Consider the following 22518-nt stretch of genomic DNA (forward strand, 5'->3'; position numbering starts at 1 on the left):
ATTGCTCACTCTCAAATGCTTCCATAACCATGGCTAGATCTGCGGGCTGCACCATTTCCACCCCCGTGGTGGGCAATGGCAGCCTACTGAGAGCAACGGCGCAGTGTTCTGTGCCTGGCCTGTGGCAGATGGCGTAGTTGTATGCGGACAACATGAGCGCCCATCTCTGGATGCGGGCCGATGCATTGGTATTTATCCCTTTACTCTCGGAAAACAGGAATATAAGTGGCTTATGGTCAGTTTCCAATTCGAATTTTAGCCCAAACAGGTATTGATGCATTTTCTTTACCCCACAGACACACGGCTAACGCTTCTTTCTCAATCATGCTGTAGGCTCGCTCAGCCTTAGACAGACTCCTGGATGCATAAGCAAATGGTTGCAGTTTCCAGAAATCATTAGCTTGTTGCAATACACACCCGATGCCATATGACGACACATCGCATGCTAGTACAAAATGCTTATATGGATCATAGAACACAAGCAATTTGTTTGAGCATAACAATTTTCTCGCTTTTACAAAGGCATTTTTTTGGCTTTTGCCCCAAACCCATTCGTCCGCTTTTCTTAGTAAGACATGCAGTGGTTCTAACAGTGTGCTGAGATCCGGTAAGAAGTTACCAAAGTAGTTCATGAGTCCCAGAAACGACCGCAGGTCCGTCACTTTCTGTGGCCTCGGTGCGTTCTCGATTGCCTCTATCTTCGCGTTGGTGGGCCTGATGCCATCTGCCGCAATCCTCCTTCCCAAGAACACCACTTCAGGTGCCAGGAAAACGAGCGTTTTAACCTGAGCCCCATGCGGATGAGTCGACTAAGAAAATCCTCCAGGTTCTGCAGATGCTCGACTGTGTTCTGACCTGTGACCAAGATATCGTCCTGGAAGACCACGGTGTGCGGGACCGACTTCAGTAAACTTTCCATGTGTCTCTGGAATATTGCCGCCGCTGATCGAATTCCAAATGGGCACCTGTTATAAACGAAAAGACCTTTGTGCATGTTGATGCAGGTGAGGCCCTTCGATGATTCCTCCAGTTCCTGCGCCATGTAGGCTGAAGTCAGATCCAGCTTCGTGAACGTTTTTCCTCCCGCCAGCATTGCAAAGAGATCGTTGGCCTTTGGTAGTGGGTATTGGTCCTGCAGGGAGAAACGATTGATAGTTACCTTGTAATTGCCACAGATTCTGACGGTGCCATCTCCCTTGAGGACAGGAACGATTGGGCTGGCCCACTCTCGAACTCGATCGGTGAAATGATGCCCTCTCGTTGCAGCCGGTCTTGCTCAATCTCTACCCTTTCTCTCATCATGTACGGCACTGCTCTCACCTTGTGATGGATGGGTCATGCCCCCGGAATTAGGTGGATCTTCACTTTTGCTCCTTGGAATTTCCCGGATGCCTGGTTTGAACAGCGAAGGGAACTTGTTTAAGACCTGGGCACACGAAGTGTCGTCAGCGGGCGATAGCGCTCGGATGTCGTCCCAGTTCCAGCTAGCTCCTGCCGAGCAACATGGAACCATCGCCCAGTTCCACCCAGAGTGGCAGCTTGTGGTAGCTCCATCGTAGGAGACCTTTACGGTAGCGCTGCCGATTACGGGAATCACTACTGTCGTGTAAGTTCTTAGTTTTGTACGAATTGGAGTTAAGACTGGTCTTGAGGCCTTGTTGCACCACAATATTTCGAAAGTCTTTTTGCCCATGATAGACTGGCTCGCGCCCGTGTCCAGTTCGATTGACACCGGGAATTCGACATTTAGTTCAACATTCAGCATTATCGGGGGACAATTCGTGGTGAATGTGTGCACCCCATGTATCTCTGCCTTCTCGGTCTGAGGCTCTGGTTCATTGTAATCCTCCGTGGATCTGTCCTCCTCTGCGACATGGTGGTTTGCAGGTTTAACAGGATTAGCAGCTCGCCTGCACATATGTTGGAGGTGTCCCATTGTTCCACAGCCCTTGCAAATGTACCCTTTGAATCGGCATGAATGGAAATGATGATCACCCCCGCAGCTTCAACAAGGTGTTAATTGCCTTGCATTCATCACCCTTGATGGTGGACTCTGAGACATCTGCGGACGTGCAGCTGCAGGCATGTGTGACCTGCCCTGTATGTTGCGATTCGAAAACAACATCACTTTGTTCACAGTACTTGTGGCAGTACTTTGTGCTGAGAGATTTGCTTAGTATTGTCACTGGTGGCAATGAACGCTTGGGCTATCGCTGTGGCCTTACTCAAGGTTGGGGTCTCTACAGTCAAAAGTTTGTGAAGTATGGTTTCATGGCCAATGCCAAGTACGAAAAAGTCTCTGAGCATGTGCTCCAAATGTCCTTCAAATTCGTAATGGCCTGCAAGGCGTTTTAGATCGGCGACATAACTCGCCACTTCCTGGCCTTCAGAACTTTTGTAGGTGTAGAACCGATACCTCGCCATCAGAATGCTTTCCTTTGGGTTCAAATGCTCTCGGACCAGTATGCACAAATCATCGTACGATTTCTCTGTGGGTTTCGCTGGAGTGAGCAGATTCTTCATGAGGCCATACGTTGGTGCCCCACAGATGGTGAAGAGGATCACCCTTTATTTGGCAGCATTCTCTTCCCCATCTAGCTTGTTGGCCACAAAGTATTGGTCGAGTCACTCCACAAAAGTTTCCCAATCATCTCCCTCCGAGAATTTCTCCAGAATGCCCACTGTTCTCTGCATCTTTGAGTTCGCTATCTGTATCTCGTCGCCAGTTGTTATGTATGGAGAAAGAGTTAGATTGAACACTGAGCTCAAAGTAAAGTGTGGCCTTAGTCTTTTATTGCAGGTCTCCAGCGTGCCTCTCCAACCTGTGAGGCCGCCTTAAATACCTGCGCTCCCAAGCGATTATGGCATCCCTTGGGACTCCAGGGGATGAGCCCTCTGGTGGCTCTACAGAGTAAATACAAGTTTACATATATAACAGTAGCCTTGTAGTCTCCTTATAGATTCTGACTGTGCCATCACTTTTCAGCACAGGAACAATTGGGCTGGCTCATTCATTAAATTCGACTGGTGATATGATCCCTTCATGCTGGAGTCTGTCCAGTTCAATTTCGACTTTCTCCCTCATCATATATGGCACTGCCCGAGCTTTATGATGGACGGGTCTTGCATCTGAGTCCACGTGGATCTGCACCTTGGCTCCCGTGAAGTTGCCGATACCCGGCTCGAACAGCGAGAGGAACTTGCTCAATACTTGGGCATCCTCTGATGACAACGCCTTTATGTTGTTCCAGTCGCAACTGATTTTCTCCAACCAGCTCCTGCCGAGCAGCATTGGGCCATTGCCTGGAACAATCCACAGTGGTAACTCATGAACTGCACTGTTATACGACACGTTAATTTGTGCACTGCCAATCACCTTTATCAGTTCTTTGGTGTACGTGCACAGCTTGGGCGTTAACAGGGCTCAGCCTGGGCCTCACAGTCTTAGTATCCCACAGTTTATTAAATGCCCACTTGTTCATGATCGATTGACTCGCCCCTGTGGCCAGTTCCATTGATACCGGTATCCCGTTAAACTTCCCATTAATCAAAATTGGTTTACTCTTGGTTATGAAAGAGTACAGTCCATACACTTCCGCCTCTGGCATCTCGTATTGCGTATCCGGATCTGCGCTAGTCTGAATCTCATCCTCCACGTGGTGTGCCGCAGCTCGCTTGCTCATCTGTGGACACTTGTGCTGGAGATGCCCCACTCTCAGACACCCTTTGCAACTATATTGCTTAAATCGGCATTGCTGGTGCTGATGAGTTCCCCTACATCGCCAACATGGAGAAATCAGATACATTCTCGCTGGCGGACTTTGGGCAGTCACAGGTTTCGCGAACGCAGCCGGATAGGTCCTGCCATGTGCCGCTCTGCCAAGCGCCGAATCAATTGCATTTACAGTACTTGCCGAGGTTCGGTTTTTCACCAATATTTGCTTTAAACTCCTGGCCGTCATCATACATGATTGAGTGATCTGGATGGCCCTTTTTAAATCCAACTCTTCCAGCGCCAGGAGTTTGCGCAGGATCACTTTGTGGTTGATACCGCTAACAAAGAAGTCCCGCAGCATGTCTGCCAACACCGTCCTGAACTTGCACAGTCCCGCTAGACATCCCAGGTTGGCAACAAATTCTGCCGCGCTCTGGCCCTCCGATCGAACATGTGTATAAAACCCGTATCTCGAGATGATGATACCGTCACCTGGCTTGCGGTGCTCCCGTACCAATGTACACAACTCCTCGTATGTTTTCTCTGTTGGATCACTAGGCATGAGTAGATTCTTTATCAGACTGTAGATCTTTGAACCGCACACAGTGAGGAACACGGCCTGGCCCCGATCTGCATCGCCGACCCCTTTCATTTTGTTGGCCACGAAGTACTGGTTCAAACGTCTCACAAAGTCTTCCCAGAGGAATCGCCCAGAAAACATACATTTCCAGCGGATCCTCAGCGGCTGCCAGCACAACCTGCACCAAATTTGGCCCATATGATCTGAATGTTTCAGCTAAATGTGAAACCATCATCCACAATGCTAATCAATAGGGTTGATGCAGACATTAATGCTATGATAAAATATGACAAACATTAACAGTTGTACAGATTCCAGAACTAAGCGAATTAATAATTAAAATGTCAGAAAAAAAGTAGCATTAAGTTGCAATATTCAGATTAACAGTTTTCGAAATACCTGGTTTCATTTTAATCTTTTCTTTTTAGTCCAATGATCTACAGATAAAACAAGTCTAATATTTTGTCAGAAGACAGAGACTACTTGAAACCATGTTTATGGTGCATTTTGCTTTCCTATGACAGTTACCTAGGCATGAAGACAAACCTGATTATCATCATCTAGTGCAATTATCAACAGAGAGACAGTATGATTGAATGGTTCATTTACCTGAGTGAGCCACCCTTGCCAATCGAGGATCAAATCCAGCACTCAGTACCTTTCTTGTCTTGGCCAGAAAAAAGTTCACCACACAGCTGGTTACCACGCAGTTTGGAAACCCATCCAGTGCATGAAAACTACCAGACTTGGAAAACAAGCAGTTTCCATCATCACTATTTCCTTCTTCATACCACATCTTAAACTGGTATTGAATACCATCCACAGAGGCACCAACCTATGGAAAATTGTATTTTTTGTTATTTGAGAAATGGTACATTGGAAATGATAAATTGCCTCTGTGTTTTGATATTTAATTTTTCTGTACACACTAGTGTCTATGATTTCCTCTCAGGGGAAGCAGACATGAGTAACGTCTTCCTTCCTTCCTTCCTTCCTTCCTTCCTTGTCAGCTGTGACTCTGTGGGTAGTACACTCACCACTGAGCCAGAAGGGACTTGAGCACAAAGTTCTAGGCTGGCACTCCAGTGAAATGCTGAGGGAACTGTCGGAGGCACTGTCTTTCTGATGAGACGTCAAACCGAGGCCCTGTCTGCTCTCTCGCGTGGACATAAAAGATTTCTAAGACGAGCAGGGGAGGCCACTACTTAATCCTCAATCAACATAACAAAACAATTTAGCTGGTCATTATCACATTGCTACATAGGATATACGGCACAGAAACAGGCCATTCATCCCAAGCAGTCCATTCCGGCGTTTATGGTCCACTCGAGCCTCCTCGTGTCTTTCCTCATCTAAATCTATCTGCATAACCCTCTATTCCCTTCTCCTTCAAATGCTTGTTTAACCTCCTGTTAAATGCATCTATACTATTCGCTCCAACCACTCCCTGTGGTGGTGAGTTCCACATTCTCACCACTCTCTAGGTAAAGAAGTTTCTTCTGAATTCCCTATTGGATTTCTTGGTGACTATCTGATATTGATGGCCTCTAGTTATGTTCTTCCCCACAAGTGGAAACATTCTCTCTGTATCCATTCTATCAAAACCTTTCATAATTTTAAAGACCTCTATTAGGGCACTCCTCAGCCTTTTTACAAGAGAAAAGAGACCCAGCCTGTTCATCCTTTCCTGATATGTATACCCTCGCATTTCTGATATCATCCTTGTAAATTTTCTCTGCATCCTCTTCAATGCCTCTACAGCCTTTTATAATATGGCGACCAAAACTGTATGCAGTACTATAAATCTGGTCTAACCAAGATTCGATACAGGTTTAGCATAACTTCCCTACTTTTCAATTTAATACCTCTCGAAATAAACCTTAGTACTTGATTTGCTTTTTTTATGGTTTTGCTCACTTGTGTCGCAACTTTTTTGTAATTTGTGTATTTGTACTCCGAGATCCCTTTGTTCCTATACCCCATCTAGACTGTCACCCTCCAAGTAGTAAGTGACCTCAGTATTGTTCCTACCAAAATGTAATACCTCACATTTATCTGTTCTAAACTTCATTCGCCAATTATATGCTCATTCTGGAAGTTTATTAATGTCCTCCTGTAATTTGTTGCAGTCCTCCTCAGTATTGACTATCGCCCCCAGTTTGGTGTCATCTGCAAATTTAGAAATTGTGTTTTTGTTTCCAAAGTCTAAATCGTTAATATAAATTGTGAACAACAGTGGTCCCAGCACTGATCCTTGTGGAACACCACTACCCACTTCTGCCTGTTACCCCTACTCTCTGCTTTCTGTCTTGAAGCCAGCTAGCTATCCATTCTACTACTTGTCCCCTGACTCCACATTCTCTGACCATGGTCATCAGTCTATTATGGGGTACCTTATTGAAGGCCTTTTGAAAATCTAGATAAATTACATCTACTGCATTACTATTGTTTACACTGTCTATTACCTCTTCAAAAAATTCAATGAGTTTGGTCAAGCAAGACTTTCCGTTTTGAAATCCATGCTGAGTATTCATTATTATATTTTTGTCTTCTAGATGTTCCTCTATTTTCTCCTTTAGTAGGGATTCCATTATTTTTCCTACCATCAATGTTAAACTGACTGGTCCATAATTCTCTGGGCATGTTCTATCCCCCCTCTTGAATATAGGTATTACGCTAGCTATCTGCCAGTCCTCTGGCACTTCATATTTTTTTTAATGAAAATGTAACATATTTTACTATTTTGTTTTATGTTCCTTGATAATTTAATTTCATAGTTCATCTTTGCTTTCCTAATTGTTTTTTGACTTCTCTCCTAATCTTTTCATATTCTCCCTTATCATGTACCCTCCCGCTGTCTATGGACTGAATGCATGCCTCTTTCCTTACCCTCAATTGTTCCCTTATGGCTTTATTTATCAATGAAGTCTCATTAGTGTTTAGTTTGTTCTTTCCTGTTAGCGGAATATATTGTTCCTGCACTCTGTTGAACACTGTTTTGAATGTTTCCCATTGCTGCTCTACATCACTGTTTGCCAATATTGTTGCCCATTTTATTTTCCCAAGTCTAATCTCAGTCCTTCAAAATCAGCTTTTCTCCAAACCATTACCCTAGTTTTCATCATACTTCTGTCCATCCCTATTATCATTTTAAAGCCTATTATATTGTGGTTACTATTGCCTAGATGTTCCCCTACTTTTACTTCTCATGTCGGCTGTGGTTCATTCCACATTACTAGATCCAATAGTGAATTCTCCCTTGTTGTGATTTTTACATATTGGTTCAGAAAGGAGGCCTGTACACATTGTAGGAATTACATTCCCTTATCCCCTGTACCTAACTCTTCTATCCAACTAACATCAGGGTAGTTGAAATCCCACATGATTATTATTCTATGTTTTTACTCATTTCCCTAATTTGTCTGCATATTTGTTCCTCCACCTCCCTTCCACTATTAGGTGGTCTGTAGATTACACTTATTAGTGTGATTGATCCTTTATTATCTTTTTATCTCTATCCATAGGAATTCTATTTTTGTCGCTGATAGCTGCATCATTTTTTTCTACTGCCATTATGTTATCCCTAATAAGTACAGCTACTCCACCTCCCCTTTTTCTCTCTCTATCTTTTCTAAATATATTATACCCTGCAATGTTTAATTCCTAGTCGTGATTTTTCTTTAGTTATGTCTCAGTAATCCCTTTATATATCTGGTTCCTCGCAACGCATGATTTGTCTTCAGCTCCCCTTTTTTATTACAGACACTCTGTACATTGCTGTACAGACAGTTTAACTCGTTTTTAATAGGATTTCCTCTCATTTTATGTTTAACCATCTTTTTAGACTCCTGTTCTATAACTCTATTTATTCCCTTGCCATCAATGTCCTCCCTTACTTTATTCTTTCCTATGTTCTCATTTCCTGTTTTGTTTATTTGGGCTGGTTACGTTTCTTGTAGATCCCTCCCCCCCACCTTATTAGTTTAAAGCCTTTACCACCTTCTTCTTTACCCTTTCCACTCAGACACGGGTCCCATCCCAGCTCAGGGGGAGCCCATCCCATCGGTACAGCTCCTTCCTGCCCCAGAAGTGGTGCCAGTGTCCCAAGAAAAGGAACCCCTCTTTCCCACACCAACCCTTTAACCACGTGTTAAATCTCCTGATGTCTGCTTCTACGCCAATTTGCATGTGGCTCGGGCAATAATCCAGTGATTATTACCCTCGAGGTCCTGCTTTTTAATTTAGAGCCTGACTCCTGATACTCTTTCAGGAGGACCTCCTCCCTGTTCCTATCTATATAATTTGTTCCAGCATGGACCATGACAACTGGATTTACACCCTCCCTTTCCAAGTTCCTCTCCAGCCGCCATGAGACATTGCTGGTTGTGGGAGCTTGCTGTGCATAAATTGGTTGTCGTGTTTCCCACATTACAACAGTGATTACACTATAAAAGTGCTTCATTGGCTGTAAAGAACTTTGAGACATCTGGTGATCGTGAAAGGCACTATATAAAGTCTGTCTGTCCCTCCCTCCCAGTATTTGGCTGCGCCCGTTCAAAGTGGTGCAGGCAGGATGCAAAACTCATGCTGGCTGCTCATTTACATGATTGCAGTGCTGATCTCAGTGCTAACTGCACTGCTTGTTGGCTTAGCTCTTAACAGGTGAGCCAATATAGAGTGCAGCCTAATGGCCAGTAATTTTTGGCCAAGTGTCTCTCCACAACTTAAAGAGGAGGTGCTTTGATACAGCAACATCCCATTGCCATTGGAGTCTGAAGACATGGCTCAGCTGCAACATAGCGAACGAGCCAGAAGGTTCTCAGATGTGGCTTTTGATAGTGGCAGTGGAGAAAAGGTGGGTTGTCCTGGTCCTGCAGAGTGCTGGGAAGCCATCAAAGCTCATTTGCTGTAGGCTCTGGCAAGAGAGAGCTGCGTACAGCACAGCTAACAGTTTCATACCGTGGACCTGGATCCAGTGCCGAAAGAAGTTCAATGACCTCACACAGCAGATCAAGGTAAGAAAGGCTTCAGCAGATGCCATATTCCACTATCTGCACAAGCCTCACACACTGCTCAATGCACCACACCACTAGCCCTCACCTATCAACAATCTCTACCTATCACCACTCATATCTCACACAATCAAAGCTTCACTTCACCCTCACACCCTTACCACTGCTGCAACATTCACATCCACATCTTACACTTTGCACTCCCTGACAGCTATTCAACTATGGCAGGCAAATCACCCAAACACATTGCATCACACTCACTGACACTTCCCTTTCTCTTGCAGGCCAAGGGGGCTCATAAATTCACAAGCAGTGGCCAACGGTGGAGAAGGTGCTCAAATCATTGGAGGGGAAGTCATCGAGGCTCTGGTAACGGGAGAAGTTGAAGCTCTTGGGTCAATAATGGCCATTCAAGAATGGTCATTCCTAATCCTTCTCACATCCTACTTACTCCTCATCCCAGAATCTCTTCCTACTTACAAGCTGCTGATGGTGTATGCATGGATATCTTGCTTTTCACCACTCCAATAGATTGCTAAGAATGCTGAGGCGCCGCCCTGGGGGATTAACAGTGGGTCTGTGGAGCAGGAACCTGCTGTCCTCTTTCAGATTGACCTACTTCCACAACTGCCACATTACTCTTGCTGCTGCCTGTCATTCAGCCAGCCCAGACTTCTGCCGTCCATGATGTGATGGTGCAGTTTACAGCTGGGCCTTCTAGGTCCACAGCTGGTCGATGGTGTCCTGCATGGCCATCTTCAGTCTTCCCCATGGAAACTCCGCAGCCTTCCACCACCCATGCTGCAGCCACTGGGGGAGCAGGAAAGGGCGCTGAAGGACAGTCACTAAGGGACTGTACTGTAAATTGAATGTAAATTTATTCAGTTTGTTTGAAATGTTTGTTTTGTGGAGGCTCTCCTTTCAGCTTTGTGCCCAGGAGGATGCTATGATGCTCCGAAACAGAGGGCTGGTATAATGGGGATGTGGTGAGCAATTGGGATCCGGTGTTCCATTCATTGAGGTGTTCACGGACAGCTGCCCGTCTCCACCCTTCCTCCTCGTCCTCCTCATCTTCCTCTTGCTCCTCCTCCTCCTGAGGTGGCCCTGCAATCCCTGCTGTGCCCTCATGAAAGCCAAGTTGTGAATCATGCAGCAGATCACCATGAAATGGGACGCCGGCTCCCGCAAGTACTGGAGGGCTCCTCCCGAGTGGTCAAGGCAGCAGAACCATTGCTTCAGCAGCCCAGTGGTCTGCATGATAATGTTCCTGGTGGCAGCATGGCTCTGATTTTAAGATTGCTGGGTATGAGTGATGGGGCTGCAGAGGGGATTCTTCAGCCAGGTGTAGAGCAGATAGCCCTTGTCTCCGAGCAGCCACCCACTGGTTGATATGGTGACTGTAAGATTTCAGCCACACTAGATTATCACAGGATGAAGGCATCATGATTGCAGCCGGGATAGCTAGCATTGATCATCAGCATGTGCTGGATGTGGTCGCACAACAACTACACATTAAGTGAGTGGTGGCCTTTGCAGTTACGGAAGATCTCAGGATTGGCATACGGAGCCCGCAAAGCCACGCGGGTGCAGTCGATAGCGTCCTGCACCATGGGGAAGACCGCTATCCTGGCAAAGCCACATGCACGCTTATCCTGCTTCTCTTTGTTCAGAGAAGACAATATAGTCCCTTCTCCAGGTGTAGAGAGCCTCTGTGACCTCCCAGATGCAGTGATCGATGGCGAACTGGGCGATGTTAGCTATATCTCCTGCTTTAGACTGGATGGATCAGCTGGTGAAGAAATTGAAGGCCACTGAAAGAGCCGTGATCACCCTACTCTGCGGCTGCAGGTCTGGTTGCAGAAGGTGGCAGATTTCTGTGACCACCTCCTTGGTGAAGCAGAACTTCTAAATACACTGCTCCTCGCTTCAGTGAGATAAGAGAAGTGCTCTCTGAAAACCTTGGGTGGGTAAGGCCTCCTGTTGAGAGCTCTCCTGGCCCTCCTCCTTCTCCTTCTGTGCGCTTCTTCTCCTCTTTGCTGCCTCCGTTCCGTCTTCTGAAGATACTCGAACGCGAGGGGGACTGCAAGTAGAGCCCCCATGACTGCGCACAAGTGGTGTAAGCAGCTGCATTTAAAGAAGAATGAAGGCATTCTCCACTTGCACCAACACGCCCTGTCACCTTAGGAACTTGAAACAAGTTTAGAAAGCTGCAAGATTTATAGAAAGTTCTACAAAGCCAGTCAAGTTGGAAAAGCATGCTAGCTGCAAGTTGTTGCTGATGATCACTTTAAATCATGCTCTTGCAGACTCTTTGCTGCTTGTGAACGCTTGATCAACTGTTTGTAATTAACACAGGCTGACAATTGGAGCGGCAAACACGAAAATGGTAGATCGGGCATCAGGCAAGCATTGCACACCCAGGCTGGGATTTTGCCAGCGCTCAGAGGGTGGGTTTGGAGGTGGGTCCGCTATCAAAATATAAAGATTGACAGCGGGTTGAGATCTCGCTGTGAACCCGCCTCTGTGTCAGTTTCCCAAGTGCCAGGTTTGCCTGCGCTTCACAGACCCGACACCAAGCGGTAGGCGAGCCAATTGACATAGTTAAGAGCTAGTTAAAAGGTAGTTACCCTACTCTGAGGCTGCAGGTCTTGGTAGCGTTGCCGACCTGCTGAAAATGGCGGCCACTGTGGAACCCGCCAGAAGAGAGGCGGCCGCCATTTATTTAACCAAAATGGGCCATAACGGCCAGTGCTAACACCTCCAATTTTCGAGGCAAATCTGAGGAGCTGAGTGCTGTCCACCCCGTTAATCTGTTTAACATACTGCATGAACAGCTGATCGAAGCTGCCTAAAGTCTCCACTTTTCGACTGCCGGAGTTGTTAACAGTGCGAACAGCTGATGGAGAATTCAGGCAGCTTCAGTCAGCTGTTTTCTAAATAGAGATGATGAGTTGGTTCCATTGAAATGAATCATAATCCGACTTTGAATTGATTTAGCATCATGCAATAGACACCACGCTATAAAATTCTTTTCACAGATTATTCTAGGAATGACTTCGCACTACAAGTTAATAGCTGCAAATCATTTTTTTTGCTTCTCCATTAGTTGAACATAACATCAATAGCTGTATCTTCAATGCAAGTGAAGATTCATTTAGGGAATGTTTCAAACTGGAATATTCAACAGATTGAAGTATCTGAAACAAACGTCTCCACTTTTCTTCAGTTCCATACTTACCACATCCAAGTTTGTGTTTTCCAATACATCTACCAACTTTTCCAATTTTGTTTCTTTTGTGAATAAAAAATCGTCATCCACCCAAAGCATGTATTTAGTTGTGACCTGAGAAGCTGCCAAGTTTCTTCCAGCAAACCATCCCTGAGAAGAAAAAAATTCCAAGATGTTCAAGATCAGTAAGTGTGGACAATTTGGTTTCTTTGAAATTGGTTTGGTCTCAATAATGTTACACCAATGATCATGCCTATTTAAAGTCACATGAGAGCAATGGCAGAAAGATTACTTTGTTTCCTAGTGTTTTCTTCCTCCCTCGTTCCCTCCCGTTCCTTTGATTCAACTAAAAGGCTTGTACATCTCTCAATCTTTACTTCTAAAGGACGCTGTCCAAAATGTGGACTGGAAGGGAAACCTGACATATGAGTTAACAGAGAACAAAGTAGAAAGACTACAATTCACCTGAAGGAGCTTCGACAGTAAGGAGACAATAAATAATAGAGAAAATACACAATGCACCTTAATGCCACAGGAATATGAACTCTTCTTAAATCAAAACCAGGCAAACATATTTTTCTAAAATTACATTAGCCCGGATTTTGTTTTTGCATAATATTTTCAGACTACATTGGAACTGTCAACATTGAGATTGACAGTACGTGGGTTACAAAGGCTAGAAAGCAGTAATGATACCATATCAATCCAATTTACCTAATTGTGCTTTGGAATCTAAAAAGAACATAGAGCATAAGAAATAGGAGTAGGTCATTTGGCCCATCGAGCCTGCTCTGCCATTCAATAAGACCATGGCTGATCTGATCCTGGCCTCAACTCCACTTCCCTGCCCACTCCCCATAACCCTTGACACCCCTATCGTTCAAAAAGCTGTCTATCTCCACCTTAAATATATTCAGTGACCCAGCCTCCACAGCTCTCTGGGGTAGAGAATTTCAAAGATTCACGACTCTCTGAGAGAGGAAATTCCTCCTCATTTCCGTTTTAAATGGGCGACCCCTTATTCTGAAACAATGCCCCCTAGTTCTAGAATTCCCCACGAATGTTGGTTTAAAGCCTGTATAGTACATAAATTGAGTACGGGAATCTTTACTGTACTTTTGCGAATGGCATTGTGTAATGCTCGATATGTGGTCCTTCAATTTTTTCAATAATGTCACTGTCGTCTGCAATGATTATTGTCATGTTTGGGTAAAATCTCCGAACGCTATCTATCATGATTCGAAGCTTATGATATCTTAAGAACGTCTTTGTTGTTATGGTAACCAAGGAATTGATGTTACTGTCTGGAATAAGGAAAATAAAAATCTCAGTTAGTTGAAGAAACAAATTTTATTCAAGTGTACTGATCAAATCTCTGATTTGTAACCCAAATTCCAATTGAAGTTACCTGGCCCGGGATCAAATAAGCGTGGCGTTGGGGACTGCCTGATAATGATTGGAAATACAGCAGTATGTTCTTCAAACTGAAAAGACACTTTATAAAAAGAACAATTTGTAAAGTACAACACATTTCCTGTCCAGCAAATTTATGAAATTTCACTGACTGATTATTTCCAAAAATAGCTGAAGCCATTTATGGGATAGACGCAATATTTAATTCTGGATGTGAAAAGCAGTGAGGAATCTTATTGTTAAACCCATTATTACAACCATCCTGCTGGTTCCGGTCAATCCCCCCATTAGATCATTCGTAGAGGAGCTCAAAGAAAAGGCTGTAATAAGAATGACTTTGCTGGTCCCAGTTGATGTGAACTGTCTTTTAAATCAGATTTTCCAACTTGATGGATTAGAGTAGTAGGGTATGTGGGATTGCACCCATGATTCCCCACTGGAGGGGGACATTCAGTGTTGCGCCAAGGGTGTGGAGTGAAAACAAAAAGAATGCTGAGAAAGTGCAACCTCACAGCGCTCATGAATCTCTAGTTTTATGGTCATAATGTATCACAACAACAACTTGCATTTATATAGCGTTGTTAACATAGTAAAAGGTCCCAAGGTGCTTCGCAGGAGCGTTAACAAACAAAATATGACACCGAGGCACATAAGGAGATTATAAGACTGGTGACCAAAAACGTGGCCAAACAAGTAGGTTTAAAGGAGCGCCTTCAAGAAGGAGAGAGAGTTGGAAAAGTTTAGGGAGTAGAATCGAGAGCTTAGGGCCCAGAGAGGTGAAAGCAAAGTCACTAATAGTGGAGCAATTAAAATCAGGTTGCGCAAGAGGCCAAAGTTGGAGGAGTGCAGAGATCACGGAGAATTGTAGAGCTGGAGGGGGTTACAGAGATAGGGAAAGGCCAGGCCATGGAGAGATTTAAAAACTAGGATGAGAATTTTAAAATCGAGGCATTGACAGACTGGGAGTCAATGTAGGTCAGCTCATGGAAGAAGGGCACTTAGTGCAACTTAGGATATGGGCAGCAGTATTTTGAATGAGCTCAAGTTTATGGAGGGTGGAAGATGAGAATCTGGCCAGAAGAGCTTTTGGAGTAGTCAAGTCTAGTAACAATGGCTTGGTAAGGGTTTCCAGCAGTAGTTAAGCTGAGGCAGGTGTGGAGACGGGCAATCTCATGGAGCTGGAATAAAACAGTCTTGGTGGAGCAGACATGGGGTTGGAATAGGGACACCAAGTTTGCGTTCTGGGAAGTGCTCTCATTTTATTCGATGGGAATGTCTCCTGGCGTAGGGAGCCAAAAACTAAATTTAAGAATCTTTTTCTTTTTAATGTCTACATCATGAAGGAAGATCTTGAATAAGCTGCCAAGAAAGGGGATTTATTTCATGGTCAGGTTGAGTTGAAAGGTAATTCAAAACGACATTAAAAAATAAAACATGGCATGCTGTACTTACCTATATCAGCTGTATTAATATGATACCTTTTGCTTGTGTAAGTAACATATTTGAGTATCGCATTGATGAGTTCCAAACTTGAGCTTGCCACTGTCAATTCTTTCTCGCCTAATCCTTTTAACACACCCTCAGGGACTGTAGCAATTGTATTAAATACACCTTGCGTAGCTTTCAGTTTGATCTATGTAAGAAGAAAATAGATCATTTACCTCATACAAATGTCATAAAATATTGTGTAGAATTGTGTAAGAATCTGCAGTATAGATAAAGGTAGGCGCAGATGTAATTACAGGCCCACTAATTGTATTATGAGAACTGGTGGCGAACAACTTCACACCGGGCTTATCTAACTTGGAGAAATGACTCATCCCAGCTTATCCTGTAATAGGGTTAAAGGATTCAATAACCCAAAAGATATATAAAGAAGTCCAAAAGAGCTGACCAGCCCAGCAGAACTCAACACAGCAGAAGAACTGAAGAGAGGACTGGGAACGAACTGCGGTGCTGTCCGGAGCTCCGGACAGGGGATATTGGGCCTGAACTTGCGCTCCCCATGGGCACGTATGAAGTGCGCATGTGCCCGTGGGGTACCCGCAAGTTGCGGGTTTAGGCACATGCGAAGCGCATGCAGCTAAACCTGGCACTCTTTTGACAGACCGCACGCTTGCGAAGGAAAAAAGCCACCGCAGGCCGAATGAATGTCCTTCAAATTCTTATGCTGGTAAAAGCAGGCATAAGATCTGCTTTGACCAGCGTAAGAGTTTAAAAAAATAGAAAAGTAAAATGTTACCACTCATTTATAAATTAAAAACCCTGTCCATTAAGGTAAGTTTATTTTTAGCCCTGTTAAAACATTTAAAATTATAAAAAAACATTTTTGTATAAATGATTTAATAAAATAGTATTTTAATTAATTTTAAATATGTAATGTGTTTTTAAAATGTAATTTCAGTGTTTGTGTTTTTGGGGGTATTCCCATTCATACTTATGGCAGCTCCGTACATATGGAATTACTACAAGTATGAATGAGGATCCCTCACTCTGATGGATTGGGCCAGCCCACATGATCCCAGAGATCCGTATGAAACCTGTACAATCCTGAGATACGTGGGCCTCTACACTGGCCTTCGCGTAGAGCCCCAGGACCGCAAGGCGCCGAACCTCTGGGATCACCGGGTACTTTCATAGAAATTATTGCGGTCGGAGGCATCTGCCCCCGGCAAGCCTCCGACCGCAATTTCTGGACCAATGTTTTGACTGTAATTTACGTACTGAATGTATTGAGGTTTCTCATCTTGTCTCACTAAAGCTCTCTGCACCCACATTGGGATTATGAAGCCGAATCATTGAGGATAAACTGGGATCACCTATTAATCCAACAATTTAGCCTGCTCAGTCAGCAATACAAAAGTGAATAGTGCTGGTGACACTTCGAATATAGTGTACTTTAAATTCTTTAGCACTAAATTCCCACTTCTTACTCTTTATGATGAATTCAAATTATTGAATAATTCAATTTTCTTTTACTGCAAAATGACTGGCTTAACAGGACTAGAATCTCATCTCATCCAAAAGGCAGTGCCTCCGACCAATCAGCACAGCACTGAAGCATTAACCTAGATTATCTACTCAGATTCCGGAATGGGGCTGGAACCCACGACCTCCTGACTCCGAGGTAAGAGTGCAACCACAGAGCCAAGCTGACACTCAATATCCTGCTGGCAATCATCATCTGGACTCGCATGTACAGAATGGCACCTTCAATAAGGTGCAGGAGGGCTACCAGTAGCTGCGGAACAGTAGCCCGGTAGGAGTCAGCGCCCACAGGAGAGGAAAAACTTGGAGGAAAAGGAGAAATGTAAGATTTTACATACCATATAGTTGTGTCTTTTGGATGCATGCAAACCTAAACCTGGAGAAAGAGATTATGTTTTATATGAAATGAAACAATAAAATGAATAATGTTCATTGCGTTACTGAAAATTAAATTGATAATCTAACCTGGGATGATGATCGAATGTAGAGGCAGTACTTCAACTCCTTGGATAGGATAGCTTAGAGGAGAATTGGGTTGGGCTATGATTATATTCTTCAAGGGTGATTCATTTCTGTATAGAAATAGGTCATCATAATAAAAGAAGTTTGTACATGCATTCTACTTTTATTTTCATCTACAATCAAATAGCTGCTGATTAAACTGAACCCCCAGTTAAAATTGCACTGACTCCAAAATGTTATTGAGCAGCTGAAAAGCTACAGCAAGACCTATTAAGAATAATCCAGAGCCCCGATCACAGTGGAGAAGCATTCCTCCGTTAAACCCTTGTGAAAAGAATAGACCTTTGTGCTCATTTTCAAATCCCAGCCCTGTCCCTCAGAGAGGTATGTTTGTCTTATCTTCATTCCCTTCCCTTGATGAATAGACCTCTGTTGAGATGGCTATTGGGCTGCCAGTTCCCTACAGAGCTCCTTTGCTGTGCAACTCTATCCTTGGCTATCCTTTGCCCGTTCTCCTCCAATCTTCTCTCTGCCATTGTTTATGTTACCCTGGCTCTAATAATGGGTACATTTTAGCCCTAGTTATGAATTGACTGCTAGTTTAAAGTTACCTGGGCCCACTGCCCATACCCTGACCATGCTTGCTCTTTAATTTCTTCAGTGAGAACTGGATTTTTGCTCAAGTGTGCCGTCCAAATTTCTGGACTTCTCTGGATGTCAAGACTACGCTTCGCCACTGGACTACATTGTAACACTCAGCTGCTGTGTCTATGATCTGCTATTCATTTGCTTATGTTTTACAGTAACTATGTCTCGCTTACAGCCCACCCTCACCACTGTTGTTATCTGCTGAGTTTATGATTGTCCTAAGTCCAGGGGACGCAGATTTGAATGCTTATACTAGACAACTAGTTTAGCCATTCATCACCAGACCTGGCTGGACCACATACAGCACAACCGGGACCTGCTCTCCTCTGCCAAATCTGCTCACTATTCCAGAATCATCCTGGAATGCAAAGCTAACCCTTGGTGGCTTCTCTTCTCCACTACAAACTGTTTTCTGAAACAGATCTTCCCTGCACCCTCACCTCCAACAACAAGTGCGAGAACTAAGATTGAGGTCATCTGTTCAGCTACCTCTGCTGCTTCCCTTCCTTGCCTTAGCCCACTGGGTCAAAATTCCTCTAAGGTTCCCCCTTGCCCTAGCCCTGACCTCACATCTATCTGTAGTTTCTCTCCGATCTCCCCTTATGCCCTTTCCGAGCTCATCTTGACCATGAGACCCACCTCCTGCTCCCTTGACCCAATTCCCAGCAAACTGCTGACCATAAAACTTGTGTTCTTGACCCCCATGTTAGCTGATATTGTTAACAGTTATCCCTCTTCGGGTACTATCCCCCTGCCCTTCAAATCTGCCCTCATTACCCCTCTCCTCAAAAAAAACCCTTGACCTCTCTGCCCTTGTAAACCAGTACCCTATCTCCAACCTCCCTTTTCTCTCCAAAATCTTTGAACATGCTGTAGCCAACCAAATCCGTACCCATCTTTCCCGCAACTCCATGTTTGAATCCTTCCGATTGGGTTTTTGGGCCGTTGCAGTACTAAAACTGTCCTTACCAATGTCACAAATGACATCCTATGAGACTAGGACAATGCTAAACTATCCCTTCTCATCCTTCTTGACATGTCAGCAGCGTTTGACACGGTTAAGCACATCAACCTCCTCCAATGCCTCTCCTCCGTCGTCCAGCTGGGTGGGACTCCACTCACCTGATTCCATTCTTATCTATCCAGTCCTAGCCAGAGGATCACCCTCAATGGCTTCTCTTCCCACTCCTCTACCATCACCTCTGGAGTTGTTTCACTACGTTAAAGGCGCTATATAACTACAAGTTGTTGTTGAGTTCCCCAAGAATCTATCCTTGTCCCCCTCCTATTTCTCATCTACCTGCTGCCCTTAGGCGACATCATTCTAAAGCACAACATCAGGTTTCACATGTATGCTGACGAAACTGAGCTCTACCACACCACCACCTCTCTTAACCCCTCTACTGTCTTTAATTTTTCACACTGCTTGTCTGATATCCAGTACTGGATGAGCAGAAAATTAGTCCAACTAAGTATTGGGAAGACCAAAGCCACTGGGGGAGAAATTGGCCGCCTTTGCACCTCCCGTTAGTGCCTCCGGGAAGTGATAACAGAACGTAATGTTGGGGAAGTCCAGAACCAGGGGTCACAGTCCAAGGATAAGGGGTAAGCCATTTAGGACCGAGATGAGGAGAAACTTCTTCACCCAGAGAATGGTGAACCTGTGGAATTCTCTACCACAGAAAGTTGTTGAGGCCAATTCACTAAATATATTCAAAAAGGAGTTAGATTAAGTCCTTACTACTAGGGGGATCAAGGAGTATGGCGAGAAAGCAGGAATGAGGTACTAAAGTTGCATGTTCAGCCATGAACTCATTGAATGGCAGTGCAGGCTCGAAGGGCCGAATGGCCTACTCCTGCACCTATTTTCTATGTTTCTATGTTTCTATGATTTCCTTCCGCAACCCCAACACATGCCCAGCACTCATATAATGAGAGCCATGCTGCCACCAGGAACATCATTGAGCAGACCGTCGGAATGCTCAAGCAACGGTTCCGCTACCTTGACCGGTCGGGAGGAGCCCTCCAGTACTCAGCTAATGTGAGTCCCTTTTCGTCGCCTTCTGCTGCATGCTGCACAACTTGGCCCTCATGAGGGCGCGGCCATTGCCACCAGGCATTGCTGCAGCACCTCAAGAGGAGGACGAGGGAAAGGAGAAGGACAAGGATGAGGAAGAGAAGGTGGAACAGGAGCCAGAACAGCAAGGGCGGAGGAGACAGACACTCAGTCGGGCTTGTGCAAGGGCGCTCCGTGACCACGTCATCAGACTTCAGTTCCAATGAATTCGAGGCCACTTCCAGGTTGCTTAACATACCTCCATTATTCCATCAACTTCTCATTCCATATCACACCCCAAAGCTGAAATGAGACACAGCAGCAAATCTGCTAATCTGCAACATTCCAATAATAAATGTATCCAAAATCAGTAACCACATATATACAACAACAATATTAACCCTTGCGCAAACCCTTACTTTTCCTCTTAATGTTGCCTTTTACTAATCTACTGCTCCTATGTATGGTCTCCCCAGTGGCTGTAACAGGGCTGGAGGAAGGCTGCTGAGTGTCGATGCAAGAGAATACAGATGACCAGTGACCCACTGCCACTCCCCCAGGGAAGCACCTCAGCTTCCCTACGAATCTGCTGGAGTGCGGATTGGTGACGTGCTGCAACTCGTGAGATCCCCGGTGGACTGTAGTGGACCCAGCAACGATGGCAGCCATCAGAGCTTGCGTGGCATCCAGTAGAGACTGTATGAGAACAGTCTGAGATTCGATGCCACCAACTATTAAGTGCATGACAGCAGTAAGACATTGCGTGGCATCCAGCTGCGACTGCAATGGAAGTTACCACATCGCCCATGACACGCATCATGAGGTCTGGATCCGCACGGTCACTCTGGGAGTCCACCATCCTCTGCAGGAAATTATGGACTCAATGGTGTGCGCAGAACTCTCTGCAATGTTGTATATGGACTCCTCCATGCTCCTTTCCATTGCTGAGAGGCTCTCGGAGTGCATGGCCATCACCCATCTTGTGAACTCTCCTCATCGAGGTCCTCATCTGAGTCCTGCAGCAGAACTCACACGTGAACTTACCCTCCATAGAGCTGTCTCCTGAGCTACCCTTTCCCAATGGCCTTGCTGCAACCCGTTCATCCCCAGTGTATCACCCAGTGTAGACCCCTATACTAAACTTACCTCTAAAGATCACGTAGTGCCAGTATCTGAGGCGATGCCTGTGCGCGAGAGATGCAGTGACGTAGAGTTTTGCTCCTCTTCTTCTTCCTCACTCTCAGTGGGAGGCTCAGGGACAGGCTGGTCATCTGCTAGCTGATTATTTGAAAGCATAAAGGCACAAGACTCGTGTTAAGGAGAGGGCACGGGGACAGAATGGAGCAAGGAATGCAGACATTATCAGGAGCTGGAAAATGAGAAAGGCTTGTGGTGTGAGGGGTAAGTGGGATGAGAAAAGGAGAGGGGTTGAGGATACCGTTGTTGCCCCCAATGGGGTTGATGTTGCCGACGGCCACGCCGCCCACCACCTGTGGCCCAATGAGTTGCACCACTCGCTCCTCAAGGTCTGTAAGCTGCTGGAGCTGTGCATCACCCACCCCCGCCTCTTTTCTGCTGTTCCCTCCTAATGTGGGCCATCTTGGACTGCAAGAGAAATGAATGCGTTTGAGTCAGAGTCCAGCTAGGTGTTTGGGAGATATGCATGCCACAGTTGAAGAGTTGTAATTGTAGGCAAGGCGTGAGATGTGGATGTGAGTTTGAGTAGGTGCAGATGCTTGGTGGGTGACAGAGGTTCAGATGCTGGTATGAAGGACCTCTTGAAGCAGGTACTCAGCTTGACCACCCGACTGAGGTTGTTGAATTTTTTCCGGCAATGTGTCAGGCTGCATTGCACCACACTATTGACCGAGACCTCCTGAGCCGCTTTGCTGCACATTGCCCTGAAGACCTGGGAAAATGGCCTCCTTCCAGTGGCCGGGAACAGCACTGCCCTCCTTCGCTTCACTCCCACCACCAATGCCTCCAATACCACGTCCGTGAAATGATGAGCTGTCTCCCTGGGAGTAGGAACAGCCATTATGATCAGGGGATTGAGTTGGTTGCAGGTCGACTTCACAGCCAGCTGTGCTGATAATGAGGATCTGCACAATGATGGAACCTCCCCTTTAAGAGCTGGATGGAGCCAGTGTAAAGGATCATTGCCGATTGCATTGCACCTGAAATAGATTATCGTTCTGCTAGTAGCGCTCCTGTAGCGCCCTACAGAGGGCATTAGCACTTGATTTAGTGCTCCAATTCTTTCCTGGAGTGCTAACAGCCAATTTACAGGAAGCTGAGAATCAATAGTACTTGGTGCTAATTTTTAAAGATTTCAAAAGTTAATCGCCGAATTTCTAGCAATTGTTTTTGATCCTGGCCACAACCTGTTCCCGAGCAGCTGACTCCGTGCCTCTC

The 22518-nt window shown here is 45.2% G+C and overlaps 1 protein-coding gene across 1 annotated transcript in view; it reads right to left on the bottom strand.

The window, feature by feature from the left end:
* The window catches only part of LOC139234103 (beta-1,4 N-acetylgalactosaminyltransferase 2-like), a 52865-nt gene that overhangs the window by 16048 nt on the left and 14299 nt on the right, over nt 1-22518 (bottom strand). Inside the window, exons 4-10 of the mRNA XM_070865041.1 lie at nt 17403-17509; nt 17276-17313; nt 15402-15582; nt 13945-14031; nt 13653-13840; nt 12546-12686; nt 4905-5130 (exon numbers count right to left, since the gene is read on the bottom strand). Of these exons, the coding sequence (XP_070721142.1) occupies nt 4905-5130; nt 12546-12686; nt 13653-13840; nt 13945-14031; nt 15402-15582; nt 17276-17313; nt 17403-17509 (968 nt within the window). The remainder of the gene's footprint in view (nt 1-4904; nt 5131-12545; nt 12687-13652; nt 13841-13944; nt 14032-15401; nt 15583-17275; nt 17314-17402; nt 17510-22518) is intronic.

Source organism: Pristiophorus japonicus, chromosome 21 (assembly GCF_044704955.1).
Source record: "Pristiophorus japonicus isolate sPriJap1 chromosome 21, sPriJap1.hap1, whole genome shotgun sequence".
NCBI lineage: Eukaryota > Metazoa > Chordata > Chondrichthyes > Pristiophoridae > Pristiophorus > Pristiophorus japonicus.